Source organism: Grammomys surdaster, unplaced genomic scaffold (genome assembly GCF_004785775.1).
Source record: "Grammomys surdaster isolate TR1022 unplaced genomic scaffold, NIH_TR_1.0 193, whole genome shotgun sequence".
In the NCBI taxonomy this organism is placed as follows: domain Eukaryota; kingdom Metazoa; phylum Chordata; class Mammalia; order Rodentia; family Muridae; genus Grammomys; species Grammomys surdaster.
This window is the reverse complement of record NW_021604638.1, coordinates 8,040,085-8,060,422: the sequence shown is the minus strand read 5'-3', so window position 1 is coordinate 8,060,422 and position 20,338 is coordinate 8,040,085. Positions and strand designations below refer to the sequence as shown.

General features: G+C 47.7%; 2 protein-coding genes across 4 annotated transcripts in view; both read left to right on the top strand.

Annotated features, from left to right (window-relative positions):
* The first annotated feature begins 2,405 nt into the window (after positions 1 to 2,405).
* LOC114623010 (EKC/KEOPS complex subunit Tp53rk) lies at positions 2,406 to 4,707 on the top strand. Its single transcript, XM_028769664.1, has 2 exons — positions 2,406 to 2,661; positions 3,916 to 4,707. The coding sequence occupies exons 1-2, from the start codon at positions 2,406 to 2,408 to the stop codon at positions 4,392 to 4,394; spliced, it is 735 nt and encodes a 244-aa protein (XP_028625497.1). The 3' UTR covers positions 4,395 to 4,707.
* Positions 4,708 to 14,223: 9,516 nt separating this feature from the next.
* Positions 14,224 to 20,338, top strand: part of Arfgef2 (ADP ribosylation factor guanine nucleotide exchange factor 2) — an 83,702-nt gene continuing 77,587 nt past the window's right edge. For all 3 annotated transcript variants that reach the window (XR_003711701.1, XM_028769524.1, XM_028769523.1), the window contains exon 1: positions 14,224 to 14,377. Coding sequence is in view for 2 of the 3 variants with exons in the window: in XM_028769524.1 (XP_028625357.1) it covers positions 14,257 to 14,377 (121 nt within the window). In the remaining variant the exon portion in view is untranslated. The remainder of the gene's footprint in view (positions 14,378 to 20,338) is intronic.

The following is a 20,338-nucleotide window of genomic DNA, read 5'->3' as shown; positions in this document are numbered from 1 at the left end:
CCAGCTTGGTCTACATAGCAAGTTCCACATCAGCCAGGGCTACACAGAGACCTTGTCTCAAACAAATAAACAAACAAAAAGAAGTAGAGAAGGAAGAGCAAGAGGAGGAAGAGGATGAGAATAGGATGATGAGAAGAAGGAGCAGGAAGAGGAGGCAGAGGAAGAGAAAGAGGAGAAGAAGAGGGAGGAAAATAGGAGGAGAGAAGAAAGGAGAAGAAATGAAGAATTTCTCTTTCTAGAGAGATCTCACAAAGCATCAGAATTGAGACTCACCAGCCATGCCTGGGATGTGTGTGGATCTATGAACCAACAATGAGGAGCAGGTTATTGTGCTGGTGAACAGGACCTCATCCACACAAAGGAGGAATGTTTCCTTTGTCCATCTGTTCTTAGATTCGGTGATTAACTCAGCCTGAATTTATTGAGTTTCTCTTGTATGCTAGAAAGGCTGCCAGGCACTAGAAATCAAAAAAGTCAAGGAAACAGGAAAGGGTCCCCAGAGCTTCCAGAAACAGACATAGCTCTGTCAGCACCTGACTTCTCCCCGGGGAGGCTCACTCCACACTTCGGATCTCCAGAATTGTGAGACGTGAACATCTAAGCCACTTGTAAGTTCAGGGGCTTGGTGTGACCACCACAGGATACACCTACTGATGCAGGAGGGTCGCTTCCTGCTGGGGCGTGCAGATAGCAAGTGCCAGCCCCTCAGAAGGTAAGCTCTTCTGGGAGAGAGAACAGGCAAAGAGGAAGGACTTGAGGAGCATCTGGATATAAATTCAGGAGTTCCCTGCAGGGCCAAGAGGGTTGATTAAGGTTTAGGTCTTTATCTTAGCACAGTAGGGAGTCACTGAAAGGACTGAACCAGGTTTAAAGAGCTAAACTCAGCCTAACTTAGCAAGCCTGGCTCTGGTCAGCACCTTCTCACAGTAGATTTCTCAGGCAAGGGTTCAGATGCGTTTGGTCACCATAGAGATGGCTGTGTGGACACAAACAATTATGATAATGAAGCTACAAACTTGAGCACCGGGGGATATAAACTTAACGGGTTCTGGGTGCACTTTGCTGGAAAACACATTCTGTCCACACAAAGGGTCTGATGTGTGAAAAGGGACCTGTGGTGAATGAACGAAACCCAGGGACCACAGAGCCAAGATGCTGGTGCCATAGCAACCTGAGACTAAAGAGCTTCTCTTCTGTATTTTCAACAAGGCTCCAGGAATAGGAAGGGCAGAGTGTGAGTATTGCAGCTCTGAAGGAAAAGGCTTCCCCTGTGGAAGTGTTACAGCTTTGCTCTGGCTGCTGCCTGGGAAGTTTTCCCCAATTCAAGTTACAGCTGTGCTCCAGCGGTGGTGGGGGTGGTGGGGGTGTTCCTAAGTAAGACTCCGCTTAGGTGAAAGTGTTACTGCACTGAGAGGTATACTGGCTATCAGCAGCCAAGGACTACCACAAAGCCACACTGCACAACAAACCTCACCCAAGAGATTTATTGGAAGCGGGGAAACCCAGGAGGGTGGCTGCCTCTGCTCAAGCCAGAAGCAGTAGGGAACTGAGCCGAAGGCAGGGTTTATATGAAGTTTCTTGGGAATGGAGGGATATTTCCGGGTAAAGATTTCCAGGGTGAGGATTGCTGAGATTTGAACTCCTGAGCTTGGGCCAGTTCGGGAATTGGTGGGCTTCTGTGGCAAACTTAGCGATTGGTGGGATTCTGTTTTTTTGGCCCTGGTTTTAGGCTTGAGGTCTAGGTAGAGTCAGGGTGTTTTTTCTTTGGCCCATTTACCTTACACAGAAGTCATGTGAAGAGGGCCAATGTCCACCGGCATCTTGTAATCAGGCTCTCATTTAATTCTGATAAGCTCCAATCCCAGCAGAACCAGGCAGCTACATTCTGAAGATTAGGAAACCGGAACTCAAGAGGTATGTGCCGGCTGCTGACATGCCGATGTTATCGGGTGGCGTCACCAGGTAGAAAGTTTGCCTAGTCTGTCCTTCCCTCTTGGATTACAGAGTATGTTTCCATCGTTTGATGCGTGAGGATCACGAGTTCAAAGATAACCTGAGATACACAATGAGATCCTGTCTTTAAAACGTATTTTAATATGCTAGTGGAAAGGAGCAGAGTATCCCCCAACAGAATGGATTCCAAACTCAGCATCGCCAACGAGCTTCCTGAGAGAGTCAAAGAGAGAGAAGTTAGTTACTAAAAGCTGCCGAGCATTCACGGAGATGGACGAAGAACTTCGGGAAGTGCCAAGTGGCCCGATCTCAGTTTAGTGCGGAAAAGTCGCGAGGCGGAACCACTCTAGCTGGGTGAAGTGTGTTGGGGGGACGATGTTCATAGCGGAAGAGGCCGGAGGATTTCCGAAGCGAGCGGAAGCGGCGCGGTCGGGTTCGAAGGAGCCGAAGGCATGGCCGGCGCGTCCTCAGAGACCGAGGCTGAGGCGCTAGCCGCGGCGCGCGAGCGGAGCCGCCTCTTCCTGAGCGGCCTGGAGCTGGTGCAGCAGGGCGCCGAGGCTCGCGTCTTCCGTGGCCGCTTCCAGGGCCGCGCGGCCGTGGTGAAGCACCGCTTCCCGAAGAGCTACCGGCACCCGGAGCTGGAGGCGCGGCTCGGCCGGCGGCGGACGGTGCAGGAGGCGCGCGCGCTGCTCCGCTGCCGCCGTGCGGGTGAGGAGGACGGGACGGGGCTCCGGGAGACGGGTCGAGACGGGGCTCCGGGAGACGGGTCGGACGGGACAGACGGGGCTCCGAGCTCCCTGGGTCGGGACCAAATAACAACGCTTAAGGTGGATGTCCTGCGCGTCTGGAGCTAACTTTCTTTATTCAGATTCTACGATATAATCGGAAGTCTAGTCGAGATCGCATCTCAGGGATGTTGTGAGTGGCCTGCACAGACTTGTATGTTGACGTGGTATTCAATAAATGTCAGACTTCATTAAATCGTTTTTGTTTTTCCGAGATGAGGTCTCATTGTAGCTATGGCTTTCCTGGCCCTCACTATGTAGACCAGGCTGATCTATAACTCAGATCTGCTTACCACAACTCCCGTCTATTTATTTATTTTTAACACCCATTGACTACCCCCACGAAAGTTTTGTCCTCTAGAGAAACTGAGACACAGACAGGTAAAGGGCCGGAAGTTTCACAGCCACCAGGTGGCCTGAGCCTCAATGCCCTTGGTTTTACACTTCTGTGCTTTTCTCCTTAGCGGTTGATAGGTGCCAGGAGACTGGGAAAACTCAGCAGTGAACAAGCCTGTACTTTTCTGCCCTAGAGAGGCAATGGAGTTACAAAGTAGTGTTCATATAGTGTCCTTTACCTTTGTAAGTTTTATCAGACAGGGATGGGGACTACCTTGATGCCCATGGACAGATCGCCAGTTTCTAGGAAAGTGTCCTGAACCTGGTGACATTCAGGAGAGACTCCTGGAGTTAATTGGAGGTATTGCTAGCACTTTACAGTTGTGGAGACTGAGGCAGAGAGTAGCTAAGGGAGCCTTGAGGTTTCAGAACTAATAAGGAGGATCTGGGATTTGAACCTGCTAGTTCCAGAACAAAGATGAACCTGTAAGATGACACCCTGCTTAGCCTCCTGCCTGTGTCCTTGTCAGGTAGAAACTGCTCAGACTGCAGGATGCTTTCCTTCTGGCTTCTTGTTTTGTTTGTTTTAGGGAGTAGCAATGAATTCCTAAGGCTTGAGAAAGGAGGAGCAAGCATTGGTATTTCCAGACTTACCCTGGGCTGGCCTCAGGCTGCAGCCCTGCAGGGCTTTAATAGGGCAAGCCTCTGGATAAATTGTATCATTTTCCACAGTATTCCTAAACTCTGTTCCAAAGTATTTAGACTGAGAAACTGTCCACCTGTGCAGGTGAAGCCCGCCTTTATGAAGAACACACTTGCTAATCACGTGTGTCCATTACAGGGATAGCTGCCCCTGTCGTCTTCTTTGTGGACTATGCTTCTAACTGCTTATATATGGAAGAAATTGAAGACTCGGTGACTGTTCGAGATTATATTCAATCCACTATGGAGACTGAAAAAGACCCCGGGTGCCTCTTGGACTTGGCCAAGAGGATGGGGCAGGTTCTGGCCAGAATGCATGACGAGGACCTGATTCACGGGGACCTCACCACCTCCAACATGCTCCTGAGACGGCCTCTGGAGCAGCTGCACATCGTGCTCATCGACTTTGGGCTGAGTTTTGTTTCAGGACTGCCAGAAGATAAAGGTGTCGACCTCTATGTCCTGGAGAAGGCCTTCCTCAGCACGCACCCCCACACCGAGACTGTGTTTGAAGCCTTTCTGAAGAGTTACGGTGCCTCGTCCAAGAAGTCCAGCCCAGTGCTGAAGAAGTTAGATGAGGTGCGCCTGAGAGGGCGAAAGCGGTCCATGGTCGGGTAGCAGAGCTGTGGTGACCGGCTCACAGTGAAGGATGATGTAGACCAGGCTGGACCTCAGCAGAGCATGGGGTCGTTAAGTGATCTGTGATCATGCTGGGCCACCGCCATCCATGGCTCACTGTTCTCAGGGACTTCATGTACATGAGATTTATTTTAGGTTGAACTGGGTGGGTAGCCCAAGCTAGCCTTGAATTTATGGCAACATCCTCCCTCACCTTGCTGGGAGGTAGCTATAAGCCACCATACCTGACTTTGTACTGATTAAGTAAGAAACAAAACAACTATGATTATATTTATTTTTATATCTTCTTATATTAGTTGTGTGTGTGTGCAAATGTGTACATGGAGGTCAGGCAGCTTACAACTGTCTGCAACTCCAATTCCAGGGAGTCTGACACCTTCACACAGACGTACAGGCAAAATACCAATGTACACACACACACACACACACACACACACAAAGCTCCTCTCCTATCCTTCAGTGTGTGCAGGAACCACTTCAGCCATTAGAGTCAGAGTCATCTGCAGGGGCCCTAACAAATCAAAAACCACGTCATGACACCTGGCTTCTACGGCGACTGAAATACCTATACTGAACATGTCTTTAGTGTAATTGGGCACACACACCAGTAGACAGCTGAGATGGATGAAGGGGTGAACCGGCGGGTGGTGAAACCACACGTAACTCTTACCTTGAAGAGAATCCTCAAGTCCATTCACAGTAATGCTGCTGCTTTGAACCTGCTCTGAACCCCAGTAGGCATGGAGGGGTATGTTTACGCGCTAAAAAATATGCTGGTGAAATGTCCTGCCCGTTAAGAGCGTGTACTGCTCCGGCTGAGGACCTAGTTAGTTCCCATTCCCACACTGGATCATTCACACCCACCTGTGACCCCAACTCCAGGGCATCCACCATCCCTTGGACACCACTGACACCTGCACTCACAGAGGTACATACCAATACACAGACACACAAATACGCATTACTTTTAAATCTCTCAGCTGGGCAGTGGTGATGCACGTGCTTAATCCCGGCACTCAGGAGGCAAGGGCAGGCAGATCTCTGTGAGTTCAAGCCCAGCCTGGTCTACAGAGGGAGTTTCAGGACAGCCAGGGATACACAGAGGGACTCTGTCCCAGGAAAACAAAACAAGACACCATTTGAAGGTATGGGGAAGGCAGCTGAGCTGATGTAGGGACAGACACCCAGAGAGGAAGGCAGGCTGCTGTCCAATGTGGCAGGAAAATAGGAAGAGTCTGCTGGGGAGGGAGCAGACAGACTGCTGAAAGTCAGGCATATGCTCAGACACCAGACCTTCAGGACTGGCTGCCTTGCCACGGGGAGACATTACTCAGGAAAGCAGGGGCCCGGGAGCTCCTAGGGCCAACTCCACTATTGATCAGCAGCAAGAAGGAGAAAAACAAACTGAAAAGTGCTGGATTCTGTCTCATGTGAAAGCAGAAGTGGGCTCCTCAGCATCCACCTGGCTTTCCAGGGACCTGAATGAATCATTCAAACCTAACTGCTTTTAACAAAATATATTTGTTTATTTGAAATTCATTTACATATTTAGTCCCTTCAGGAAGAGAGACAGACAAAAAAAGAAATAAATAATTTTCTTGTCGGTCTAACAATAGAAGGGTTCTTTTGTCTAGGAGGTGGAAACGTTGCAATTCATAGTGGGAAGGAGCGCTCCGGAGGGATGAGGCTTCCGCAGACGGATGGGAACAGAGATGGAGTCTGGTGCTCCGCTAGGCTTCTCCTTCACGTGTAATCCAAGTGGTGCCAGCAGCATTTGCATAGGTCTTCCTCTTCAGTTAAACCTTCCTAGAAATATCCTCACAGACATTCAAAGGTGTGTCTCTCAGGAGATTCCAAATCCAGTCAACTTGGCGATGGACGCTGATTGTCAGGAACAAGGGAGAGATTGACAAACAGCACGGTGATCATAGATGTGTGTAGTAGTTAAAGGCAGACTGGAGAAGATCCAATGACTAGTCACCTGCACTGGGAGAGAAGGAATCCTGGGAGGAAAATACCCAGGGCTGAGTTGAGGGAAATCTGGCCACAGTTCTCCCAAAGTCCACCGAAAGCAGAAATACTGTCTACATACAGTGAAGTCCCAGCCCAGGCAAGAAGGAAAGTGTTCAAATAAAACTGTTGCTGGTGGCCCAATGAGATGACTTTAGCAGGACCCAGGTCATCAGGGATAACTAGGACCATCACGATAGAGACCAACTCTGCCAACCATACTCTGACCTCCATACCCACACATATGCACAGGCCTAGAAAAGACACGTTATTTTACAAAAGCTGTCGCTGGAGTTTTGGTCTCTGGCACAAGATGAAGCCAACTAGGGCAGTCAATATTCCAGGGGACTGCACTGATTGAGCTCAGTGGAGAGAAAGAAACAGTAGGGGGGAGTTAGGGATGGATGTAATTAGAGACAGGATATAAGTACCGGCTAGTTTGATGTCAACTTGACACAAGCTATAATCATCTCAGGAAGGAAACACAATTGAGGAAATGCTTTCTTAACACTGGGCTGTAGGCAAGCCTGTGGGATGTTTTCTTAGTGATTGATGTGGGAAGGCCAGCCTGTTTTGGGTGGTACCAGCCCGTTTTGGGTGGTGCCATCCCTGGGCTGGTGGGCCTGGGTTCTAATAGATAGCTTGTTGAGCGAGCCTGTAAGCAGCACCTATCTGTGGCCTCTGCATCGGCTTCTGCCTCCAGGCTCCTGCCCTGCTTGAGTTTCCATCCTGATTTCCTTCAACCAACAGTGCTGTGAGGTGTAATGGAAATAAACCCTTTCCTCCACAACTTGCGTTTGGTCACATGATTCATCATCAGGGTTACAGCAATAGTAACCCTAAGACAACATACATGTGTGAAGTTGCCGAGAGTAAATTTTAAAATATTCTTTTTCTAAAAAAATGCTGCTGGAGCTGAACAGATCGTGTACTGCTATTCCAGAGGACCCAAGTTCGGTTCCCAGCACCCACACTGGGAAGCTCATAGCTGACTGTTAACTCTAGCTCTAGGGTATCCGGTGCCCTCTTCTGGACTCCATGGAACTTACACTCACATTCTCACACAGAGACACACAATTACAAATTATATCTCTTATTGGCTTGCTGCTGGAGCTCTAGCCATAAGTCTGCATTTCAGTCTGTGGAACAAAAGAGTATAGGGCACCTACAAAACACCCAGTCCGCCAACTGAATTCCCCCGGCAACAACCTGGCAGAGAATCTGAAGAGAGGGATTCTTAGTCCAGATGACTAAGCAGGAAACTGGAGTTTCTATTGCTCAGGAAGAACAGGAGAGCAGACACTGACACCATTACTTAATCATTCTTGTAATAATGATGTGATATCTGGGCTGTAGCATGTTTGGAAGCTGTGATAGCTACATGGTTTGGGTTTTGTGGGTTTTTTTTTTTTTTGTTGGAGGTTGGTTGGTTGGTTTCGTTTGGTTTTATTCTTTTTTATGTAATTTATTTAATTGTATGATTGGTGTGAGGGTGTCATATCCCTTGGAACTAGAGTTACAGATGGTTGTGAGCTCTTCTATGGGTGCTGGGAATTGAACCCAGGTCCTTTGGAAGGGCAGACAATGCTCTTAACCACTGAGCCATCTCTCTAATCCATTTGCTGTTTGTTTGTTTCTTTCTTTGAGACAGGGTCTCTCTACTCAGTAGCTCTGCCTATCCTGGAACTCACTCTGTAGACCAGGCTGCCCTTGAACTCACAGATCCACCTGCCTCTGTCTCTGGAGTGCTGAGATCAAAGGCATACTCTAGCATGCCTGGTGGCTGACTGAATCTGTAGTCTCACAGGCCTTGGATAAGTCACCTGAAGCCATTCTTTTCATAGAGTCCAGACTGTGTGTCCTGGGCAAAGACATGGAAGTCACGCAACCTGGGGGAAGTCAGCAAACACCTTGTGGAAACATTACTTTGAAGATGGCACCTGGTCATTCCAGTGTGTCTGGGCTGGTCATTCACTCCAATGCCATTGAGTGTACACCAAGACCAAGGTGTATTGAAGTGTTTGGAACGTGAGTTAAGTATCATCATTGCAACGGCACATCGCGACACCCTTACCTACCATGTGTGAGATGCCAGCATGCCCCAGTCAGTCTGCACAGTGAGTCATTTTGAGAGCTGTGGTAAAACTCACTTCTGTTTCCCTCTCCCTTCTCTCTCTCCCTCCCTCACTTTTGCATATGCCAACAGCTTCACTCACAGAGGGCTGACTAAGACCTCCCAGCACGGAGGCCACGGCAGGAGCCTCTGGGAATTCACCCTCTCAAAAGAACTCCCCACAATGCCTCACACTCGCAACCCATAGGAACTGTGGGATAATAAATGCCCCCCCAACTTGTTCTCTTTTTTTGTTTGGATTTTTTTTTTGAGTCAGTGTCTTGCTATATAACCAACCTCAAACTTAAGCAGTCCTCCTGCCTCGGCCTCCCAGAGTCTAGAGTCATCGGTGTGAGCTACTATGTCTGGTTTTGTTTTATTGTTTATTTATTCATTTATTAGCGTCTCTCTGTGTGGCTCTGGTTGTCCTGAAACTCCCTATGTAGATGAGATTCACATCAAGCTCACAGAGATCCGCCTGCCTCTGCCTCTTGAGTGCTGGATTAAAGGCATGCACCACCATGTCAAGTTACTATTGTTATTGCTACTATTATTATTGTTAATTTTTTAATCTCACCAAGTTGCCCAGGCTAGCTTTGAATTCACTCTCCTTCTAGTTGGATTCTGAGTAGCTGGCATCACAGAGGTGCATCCTCCCTACACACACACACACACAGACACACACACACACAGACACACACACACACACGCATGCGCACGCACACGCACACTCTGATGTATAATTTTAAACCATTAGGTATTCAGGTATTGTCATACGGCAATAGATAATAGACAGCAGATAGACACCATCCTTTCAAACTAAGTGCATTGCAAGTAAGAAAGTGAACAGGATGCTATGGAAATGTGTGGTGAGGGAGGGGCTTCAGACAGGCCATTGGAGAGGCCCCCTTTTTGTGACATTGAGCTGAAAACTGCATGGCAGAAAGGGGCAATGGCATGCTTCTGTCTCAGTGGGTAGAACACATATCATTTTGTCACCAAAGGCCTCCGGAAACTATTTTGAAAAGAAACTCATAGATAATAACATCTTCCTACACTCGTAGTTTTAATAAATGATAATGGCCTTAAAAATGAGCCAAAAGGAAGCAGTGTATAATTTACTAATTTTAATTCAGTAGACAAACGGCACAATTGTACCTGCTGCCGCTGCAGCTGCAGGCCTACCAGTCTTGTGTGGTATCTGTTTTGAGGTCTGGCTGTGGTTCTGAGTCCTCAGCTTCTTCCCTCTTAGGATGTCCAGATACCATACCCACTGGTCTGGAAGGATGAACCAGAGTCCTGAATGGGTGGAGTTTTGGTTCTGCAGGATCCAGGTCCTGTTGCAGTAAATCTCCACCCTCAATAAGCCTGTATAAATAACATACAACTCCATTATGATATTTATAAACTCTATACCTAGATTGGGCAGATCTACCACTACACTTCTCTGTTCCCCAGCTATGAGATCTCTTGCTACTTGAGGCTTCTCCAGGCCATGTGGTTTTGTTCCATCTTCCTTCCACCTCCTCTTCCTCTATCTTCCTCAGTCTCCTCGTCTCTAAAACTTCCAGCCTCACCTTCCACTGCCCAATCACAGGCTCTAGCCTTTATTTGACCAGCTAAAATGGGAAGAAGGTTTACATGTATGTGATCCACTCCTCACAGGGGCAGCCCCTCTTGAGGAAGCATAATTAGCATCAAAATTCAAGCAGCACCATGGCAATTCGCAACAAGGTCCAACTGGGAGTGAGTGCCAGGGGAGACAGTGGGTGTTGGGGAGAAGACCTTTTCTGAGGATCTTCCTGTTACAGCTCTTTCAGGCAAAGGCCTCCTTATCCAATAATCTTCAATGAAACAGCTCTCAGAGTTGAGGGCTGGGCTTGTACACATACACTTTATTTGGGGTGAACTAAGGATTATATAGCTTTAGGGAAATGGGTAGGAATATCCAGGGAGGGCACAGGTCATTGGCTGAGGGTTTGGGGACTGAGATGCCTCATTAGCATGGGGAGGCATCTCAGGAATCTCAGGTGCTTGCTAAAAGGGCTTCTTATGGGAGGGGAAGGGAGTTGGTTGTGTAATTTCACCAAGGCTATGTGACATTCCAGGGGTAGAGAGCATAGAGGTTTCAGGCTCCCCAGACAAGGTCAGAGAAGGAGAAACTCTGCTGGTAAAGGGAGTCCCCCATTTTGTGCTGAACTCAAAAGGCTATCTGGACAATGGTAGGTTTTACCTTAATTAGCAGGGCCCAACATTCCTGCAGCAGTTACTAGCAGGAGCTGTGAGGTCCAGGGTTTCAGTAGTACTGTGATAAATTCTCTGACAAGAAGCAACTTAAAGGAGGAGGGGTTTGTTTCGCCTCACAGTAAAGACTGGATCAGCAGCATGAGCGTTTGGCAGCTGGTCACACCACATCGGTAGTCCACAGCTGGTCACACCACATTGGTACTCCACAAGCAGACAGCAGTCAGGAAAGACCTGCCCCCCAGTAACCTGCTTCCTTCAGCAAGGCTTCACTTTGGAAAAATTGTTCAACGTTCTGAAAGAAACAGCACCATGATCTTGATCATTGTATGTTCCAACGCAACAGGTAGTAAGCATTATTTGGTGAGATTCCAGACAAATGCATGTTCCCTTGACTCAGGACAGCTGTATTTCTAGAAAACTTCCTTATAAGAAAACTGTGCAGCTGGGAGTAGTGGAACACACCTGGAATCCCAGCACTTGGGAAGAGGAAGTGTTGGACTCTAAGATTCAAAACCAGGGGACACGCTCCCACAGAGACATACAGACAGGACTCGGTGCAATAACATGAGGTTTAATGAAACTAGTGCACTAGGACTCTCACACATGCAGGCAAGAGAGCCCCGAACAAAAGCTGGGAGCCGTTTTTATACAGAGTTCACGAGGAGAAAACCACAAAATCTGACCTCTAGGTGACTCAGGTTATGACAATGAGTGTTTTCCATTTGCCCAGGTTTATTACGTTATGGGTTAAGGGCTCAGCTTCCTGATTCCTGGAATGTGTCTATGTGCTCTGAGCCCTTCTCACCTGCAGGTGGGTTCCCTCCCCTGTGGTCTGAGGAATGTTAATCAGCCTCTCCCTTCTTCCTCTGAATGTTAATCTAGCAAGTGTCCTCTGACTAAGGAATGTGCCCCTCCCGGGATGTGGACAGTGGGATTCTTTTAATCTTAAATTCAAACCGAAACCTGAATTCTAAGTTCAAACCAAGACCCGAAAGTCCTACAGAAGGAGGAGAGTCAAGTATTCAAAGGTACATAGGAAGATCAAGTCTATCTGGGTTACATGAGACTCTGTCTCTGAAAAGGGTAGGGGATGGACCCAAGCTATGCAAAACACACTGTATGTGTCTGTGCAAAGTAGACTTCATTCCTAAATCCTGTTCCTGTAAATATACTTCTCAGCTCCAGGGTTGCCCAGTCATGTAGCACACATGCAATTGTTACTCTATGGGCTGACCCACATCTGGGCAGTGTTCTTTCAGCTTTCTCGAATCCAGACTATAACAGTAACAGTATTTCCCTATAATAGAAATTTTTATTCACCTGATATAATTGTCATCTTGGAGGCTTACTGCTGAATAAACTCACCCTTTCTGATTCTTTATGAACTCTGGCTGGCTGATTCTTCTCACCTGTTCTGGCTCAAACTCCTCTCCAAGCTGACTGATTCAGTCCAGCTTCTCTCAGTTTCTCACTGAATTGCTCTCCTTGGCCTCAAACTAACTCTGGCAATTTGTTCTAATCTCCCGGCTCCTCCTTATTCTCTGGCTTCAGCCGCCTCTGCTCCCTGCACTGAACTGCATGACCTCAGGAAGGAACTCAGCTCCACTGCACTGCACTCACTGCACTGACTTTCCACCGACTGACCAAACTGACTGAATCCCACGTGCTGCTCTTAAAGAGCTTTTTTTTTTTTTCAGGGCTGGAGAGATGGCTCAGGGGTTAAAAGCACTGGCTGCTCTTCCAGAGGTCATGAGTTCAATTCCTAGCAAACCTGTGGTGGCTCACAACCATCTGTAATGGGATCCAATGCCCTCTTCACATTAAATGAATAGATAAATAAATAAATAAATAAATAAATAAACAAATCTTTAAAAAATAGCTTTTTTCCCCTGAGAGTTGGCTGTATCCTGTCTATTACTGTGCTTGCAGAGAGGGGCGGGGGGGAGAGTCTATAAGAGCCTCTGAGTGAAGGGGAAGGGCAGCCCAACTCTTGGGTTGGGGGCAGGGGATACCAGGTAGAGACTGAGGGATACTGGGAGAACCTGGAGGCCAGGTTGGCTTTGGTATGTAAAATATGCACCTCACTCCCTTGTCTCTGCTGAAACTAAAGAGAGGGGACTTTGAGTTCAAGGTCAAGGCCAGCCCGAGATACACATTGAGGCATGTATCAAAACAAAACAAAAAAAGCAAGTAAAACTCCATTAAGTGCTGTATGCCTAGCACCCCAGCATTTGAGAGGCAGAGACAGAGGAATTACTCCTCACAAACTGGCCAGCCAGGAGCTATCTCTCCTGTGGCAACAGGACTGTGTGGATGTCGTAAGGCTGGTCCAGGGCTGGTGTGGTTTGCTGACAGGGATGCAAATCCGGAAGGGATGAACACTGAATATACCTCTGGCCTCCCCTTCTTTTCCTTCCTTCCCCTCCCCTCCTCTCTCCTCTCACCTCCTCTCTCTCTCAGAAGGTATTCTGACTTCATCCTCAGCCCTGGTTCTCAACTTCCCTGAGCCTCCTTTCTGCCCCTGATTTCTCTGCCCTTCCTGGATCCGGCTTCTGACCATCTTTCTATTTTCTATTTTCTGTTTGTTTTTGTTTTTTGTTTTTCGAGACAGGGTTTCTCTGTGTAGCCCGGGCTGTCCTGGAACTCACTCTGTAGACCAGGCTGGCCTCGAAGTCAGAAATCCGCCTGCTTCTGCCTACCAAGTGCTGGGCCATCTTTCTATTTTCAATCTCCCGGGTTCTCCTTTCTCTTCACTGCCCCTACTCTCTATCGCCTCTCTCATTCCATTCTCTTCCTCTTGCCCATCTCGCTCCTCACTACTCTCACTAATTCTTTTTACGATTTTCTCTTTTCCCTTTACTCCTTCCCTCTTTCGCTTTTCTCAGCATATCTGTCGCATGCTCTTAGTCACCTCTCTTCCTACCTCCGGTAACCTGCACCTTTCCTTCAGGGCTGCCCACTTCTCTAGCCTTTGACCCGCATTTTCTTCTCCTTTATAGTCTTCATCACTGACCATCACTCTCCCTACCTGGTGCCGCTACACTACTTAGACACGCCCCGACCAGCCCTACTCGTGTAGGCCCCGCCCCAACCACACAGACCACGCCCCACCACAGGGCCTCCGCCCCACCCACAGGGCCTCCGCCCCACCCACAGGACCTCCGCCCCACCCACAGGGCCTCCGCCCCACCCACAGGGGCTCCGCCCCATTCTGGCCCCGCCTCCCGGCCGGCCCCCGCCCTTAGGGTCACAGGGTCGACCGACGCTCAGCAGACGTAGCGACACCGCCAGTCACGTGGTCACGTGACGCGTTGCAACATGGCGGCGCCGTGGGGCCGGGGCGTCTCTTCCTGACAGGGCGACGCGCACGGACGCGGCCGGTGCCGGCCGGGACGCCGGGCCCTCAGCCTCGCTCTCCTGCTCGCTCGCACCGCCGGCTCGCGGGGTTGCCGGCCCCCGCAGGCCGGGGCCATGCAGGAAAGCCAGACCAAGAGCATGTTCGTGTCCCGGGCCCTGGAGAAGATCCTAGCTGACAAGGAGGTGAAGCGGCCCCAGCACTCCCAGCTGCGTAGGGCCTGCCAGGTGGCGCTCGGTGAGTGAGCCGCCCCGGCCTGGCCCGCGCCGGCTTCCCCACGCCGGCCGTTACCCTCCGGGCCTGCTGCCCTCCGCTTCTCCCTACCCGAATCCCACCCTCCGGTCCTCTTCCGCTTACTGCCCCCGTGGGAGCTGGTGTTGGGACGGCCGAGACTGTCCCAAGGTCACCTAGCAAGTTAGTGACAGCCACGGCTGGTTTTCTAGCCTCCCTGCCTAGGGCTCTTGCCACGACTTCTTGTCCCGTTTCCTGGTTCCTCCCCTCACCATCTCCAAGTCTTCTGAAGCAGTAGCTCTTAAGTTTTTCCTTTATCTCGACTGTGCTGGTTGGGGTTCTCCCACGTGAACGATCAGAGCAGGTCAGAGAGCTGTCCAGTTGGTGTTGAGGAACCCCGGAGGCTTGTATTGGAAATGTCTCACTGGAGAACATTCGGGCTCCGAGAGCGCTTCACCTGGAAGGGATGTAGCATGATCCATATTTCAGGCATTGGACAGTGTGTAAGACTTAGACTCATTTTAGGGCGGGTCCCTAAAATAAAGGTTCTGCAGAGCAAAGATACTTGTCTGATTGATTCAATGCGGTATCCTATGCATTTATGACAGTGGTTGGCACACGGTAGTTGCTCAATAAGTTGGTTGAGTGGATCCATGGATTATGGAAACACAGAAGTCTCTAGCTCCTAACTAGGTAAAAGCTCGGTAGTTGACACCAAAATCAGTCTCCTATCTTTAGTTACTTATCAGTCGCCTGTGTAGCAGGCACTGAGGATGCCCATGAAGGAGAAATGGAGTCCTTGTTTGTCCCTGTGGATCTTGTTATGTTCTGATAGAGCAGACAAAACAATACTAATAAGTACTGCTGTCAAAATAAAAGACCAAGAAGTGATACAAAGGACCTGAGGTCTGCTTTAGGTTGCATGGTCAGGAAGTAGTTCTTTCTGAAAATGTGACATTTGAGCCCAGTTCTGAAAGGTAAGAAATGTCCACCGTGTGGAGGTTCAAGGGGAAAAAGTTGTGGGCAGAGAGCATCAGGACGTTTGACAGCTGTCTACCTGCTAATTCACTACCCTGTGCAATCCATGGGATTTGCTTAAAAGGCCTGTTGTCCTAAAAGGTTGAGTAAACAGAAAGACTGTGTTTCTGTTAGTCACTCTTCTCCATGGGTGCAGGAGAGCGTCCACTTGAGACCTCAGAATGGATTTGTGCCCTTTGCACTTCCCCATGAATAAGGTTCAGGCTTCGTGTGGGAAGCATTTGAGAGTTCCTTAGGGTCAGAAACCATCACTGGTAGGGGGGGAGCTTGAGGCCTGTGTAATCCAGAAGCATCTAATCTTGTGACTTTCAGGGTTTGTAGAAGGGATTTACTGAGACCTAAATGTTAATGCTTTTCTGTTTTGAAAACCAGGACCAAGAGTTGGGTTCTGTTCTATCGGGAATGTATCATAAGCATTACGAGAGCAGCTGTGAGTTAGGCATGAGCCTCAGCTTGAAACCCTCCTCGACTCCGTTCTTGCCGGAATACTTCTAAGTTTTGATTTCTTGTTCAGAAATTTTAGCATCAAATATCACATTGCTGGGATCTGTTTATAAAATTGTCCTGTGGGTCATACTGGGCCGTACATAATACTGGTACATTATTAGATTTTCTTTTTTTTGGATTACATTTTTTGTTTAAAAGTTCAGATTTTTTTCCAATTTAGGCTGTAGAAATGCACATTTGAATTATATATTTATACATGCATGTTCTCATGTGTGAGCATGCATACTTACTGCATACACATACACGTGTAAGAAATGGCCTTGGCAGGAAGTAACTTCACCTAGGTTATGTGAAATTGGAGGGATGGCTTGTTATCAGTGATTAGGGAGTTCATACCCAGGTCTGGTTTAAAGGAGCTATCATTTAAAATAGTAGCTATGTGCTTAGCTAGGTAAAAAGACTTGCTTTTATTTCTGAGCAGTAAAAACACTGCAGAGTACCTGTGGCCCCTTACCATGTATCTCAAGACCTTGTCTTGGGTCTCAGTAACCTTATTTAAGAAGAATAATGTGCGGGGCTGGAAAGGTAGTCAGTAGTAAAGTGCTCACAGGGGAAGTGTGAGGACCAGAGTTCGGCTCCCCAGAACCCATTTGTATTTATAAGCCATGTATGTGTGGTGGCTTCCTATATCCCATGTACTTGGGAGGCCGAGATAGGGGGTTCTTGGGGCAAGCTGGCTAGCTAACTAGCTGAATTAGTGAGCTCCAGTTCAGGGAAGGACACTGCCTTGGGTAAGTGGAGAGCAATCAAGAATGACATCCAGCATTGACTTTGGTCCTCCATGCGCACTTGTATACACACAAAACACATGAGTGTACGCTCACATGTGATCATGCATGTATCCCACATAAGAGCACAAAAATGAGGAAGAAATAAGGGAAAATGGCTAAAGTGAGGGAGTGGGTAAGAAGTATAATGTGCTTTCTTTTTTGTTTTTTTGTTTTTGATTTAGTTTTTCGAGACAGGGTTTCTCTCTGTAGCTGTGTAGCCCTGGCTGTCCTGGAACTCACTCTGTAGACCAGGCTAGCCTCAAACTCAGAAATCTGCCTGCCTCTGCCTCCCAAGTGCTGGGATTAAAGGCGTGTGCCACCACTGCCCGGCTTTTTTTTTTTTTTTTTTTTAAAGCAGAGTGGTTATTTTTGTCTTGCTTTTTTTTTTTTTAATAACTTGTTTTTTTATTTTATGTGCACTGATGTTTGCTTGCATGTCTGTCTGTGTGAGGGTGTCAGGTCCCTTAGAACTGAAGTTAAAGAACAGATAAACCATTGTGAACTGCTCTGTGGGTCCTGGGAATTGAACCTGGGTCCTTTGGAAGAGCAGCTGGTGCTCTTAAATATTGAACTATCTCCAACCCCAAGAAAAATAATGTGCTTAAAGATAATGTAAAGATTGTTATTAAGTTTGATAAGAACTCTTAAGTGACCACTGAAAGCTGGAGTGCTTGACTGATAAAGAGTTCTTACTGGAAACTTTCTGTGACAGGTTATAGCCAGTTACAGCATGTTGGGGGAGGGGGGAGAGCATCAGACCTTCATCTCATTCTGTGACAGGCTATAGCCAGTTACAGCATGTGGGGAGAGGGGAGGGCTTCAGGGCTTCATCTCAGGTCTTGAGAAGTCTGAGCCTTCTGGGATTCACGACTTCCTGGATTCAAATCAGCTGCCGTCACTTGCTGCATTTATAGTTAATCTTACACGTTTGTCAGTGTCACCATTAAGATGAAGTTGGTTGGCATGTACAAACTCTTGAGGGTAAGCTCTTGAGTAGGTGTTGAGCAGATGCTTGCTGTTTTGATGATTACCACAGGATCTTTAAGCATTCTGGTTCTGTGTTCTTAGCCTTGGGTGGGTCTTTCAGGAGTCACTCACTGATCTGCCTGGTTTGTGGATACATTAAATAAGAGTGTGATTGTGGGACCCGAGAGGTGGCTTAGCAGTTAGGAGCTGTAGGAGTGCTGAGTGCCCTTGGTTACTTTCAGCACCTATGTGGTAAGTGGTTCACAGCAGTCTATAACTCCAGTGTCGGGAATCTAACACCCTCTTTTGGGTTCTGTGAGCAGCAGACATACACATGATATACTACGTACATACATGTAGACAAACACTCATAAAAATAAATAACTCTGTTCTTAAAAAAAAAAAAGGAACAAGATTCCACGATTGAAGGCTGTGCTCCTTACAGTCCTGATGGGTTGGAATAGGACTGGAGTGAGTCCGTGAGTCATGTCTCTGAGGATCAGATGCACAGGTAGACAGCTGTCCAAATCCAGGCTGGTGTCCTAGTCAGGAGAAATAAAGAGCCCGTGAGAGGACTTCACCCCAAGACACTGTTGCTCTTGTCCTTTGATGAAGCCTGAACATGCGTTCACTCTCTACAGCCTTTCAGCTCCAGCCTTTTGATGGGGGAGTTTAATTCCGTTCTTAAAACCTTCCTCTTGTAATTGTCTTAATAGGACCATCTTTCTCCCTGTCCCTTTATATTCTGTTCTTAAATTGTATGGAGTTTGGAAGGTTAATCAAAAAAGTAAATATAAAAAGTCTTAAGTGTTTTTAAATTGAATTTGGAAAATTTTGTCTACAGTTTAACTGAATCAACCTAACGATCCTTGTGTGTGTGTGTGTGTGTGTGTGTGTGTGTCTGTCTGTCTGTCTGTCTGAGAGAGAGTATCCATTTAGTAATTTAATATGCACAAAGCATAGGGAAGGGCCAAAGTGTTCTGTAATTGTTAGCTGTCATGCTCAGCCATCATGAAAGCATAAGAACAACTGTGTATCTGTTTGTCATCTGAAACTGACTGTGGTTTCATGTCTATAGCATCTGTATACTATCTGCTGTGTACTAAGTGTCTGGATTCCAGGCACAGTGCCACTGTGAGCTTTAGTTTGGACCTTAATATTGTTATTACCTCCTTTATGGCTTAAGAGTTGGCCAAGCTAGCCAGGGGTCACTCATCCAGAGGTGACGGAGCCGGTGTCTCATTGGAGTCCCCCCCCCCCCAACCCCCGTAAGGATTCCACGAAGCCTTTGAAAACAGTCATGGCACTCTGGGGAAGTTTCAGTGAAGACACTGTTTTCTGTAGTTGAATTCTAAGTTACTTTTGAAACCTGGTCAAAAAGATCGTTTTTTTTTCTTCAGTATTTTACTCTTATCTCTGTTGTGCTGGGAGGTAGTTTCAGATGAGCGTCACTGAGCTAGGTCTTTCTGATTCGTGTTGTCTGCATCAGCAGCCCTGAGCTCTCCTCCCAGATTCGGGATTAATGACTGTTTGGGGTACTCTTACAGTGGGAAACAAAGGAGAGTAGTTTGCCCACAGCTACACAGCTGCAGCTCCCAGTTATCCAACCTGTGGGGGATGAAGTCCAGTCTCAGGCATGCTGTGCTCACTGTTTGATACCAGAGTTTAAAAGCTTGTGAGCCGTGGGTGGCCAACCATTGAGCTGTTTGAGCATACTGCAGGTGAAAGACTGGCTGGGGTGGGGACACAGTGCAGGTGGGGCTTTCTCCAGGGTTAGCTGTACTGTGAAGAGGACGAAGGAGAGGTGGCTCATGGGTAGTGGTTGCTGGTTTGTTGGTTGAGCTTGTTTAAATGTCATTCAGAAGAGAGAGAATTACATATAAGCCTGAGTTGTGTGGGAATGGTCAGCATTTAGACCTAGAGACGTCACTCAGTGCGGAGAGTTTGTTAGCATGTGTGACGCCCTATTTACAGCACAGAATCCCTTGAAAGGAAAACCTCTTGTTACTGTTAGAAAGAACCTTAAGTGTGAAATCTGAAAAATAGTAAAAATATTGCTACTTGCCTAATGTGGATTCCCAGCATTCTGGAAGCTGAGGCAGGAGGATCATGAGTTGGAAGCCATGCTCTGCTGTTTAGTGAGCTCCTGTCTTAGAAATGACATGTGTGATCAGTCAGGCATCAGGTGCACAGCTGTAATCCCAACACTCGAGAGCCAGAGACGGGAGGGCCAGCTAAGGTTCTATGGAAAAACTTTTATCTCAAGATTTAAAAATGAGTAGAGTAATTAACTGAAATACTGTCCAGAATAAATCCTTAGATTTTAGTGAATTCTCATGGATTAGGGATTTTGTCTGCAAGTGATATAGTTCATAAAAACTGAACTGACAAGGCTCATAACCTCTGCAGATTGCTCTTAAAAAAACAAAAACAAGCTGGGCGGTGGTGGCGCATGCCTTTAATCCCAACACTTGGGAGGCAGAGGCAGGCGGATCTCCGAGTTCGAGAGTTCGAGGCCAGCCTGGTCTACAGAGTGAGTTCCAGGACAGCCAGGGCTACACAGAGAAACCCTGTCTCAAAAAACCAAACCGAAAAAACAAAAAAAAACAAAAAACAAGCTGGGCAGTGGTGGTACACAACCTTAATCCCAGCACTCAGGAGGCAGAGGCAGACGGATCTCTGTGAG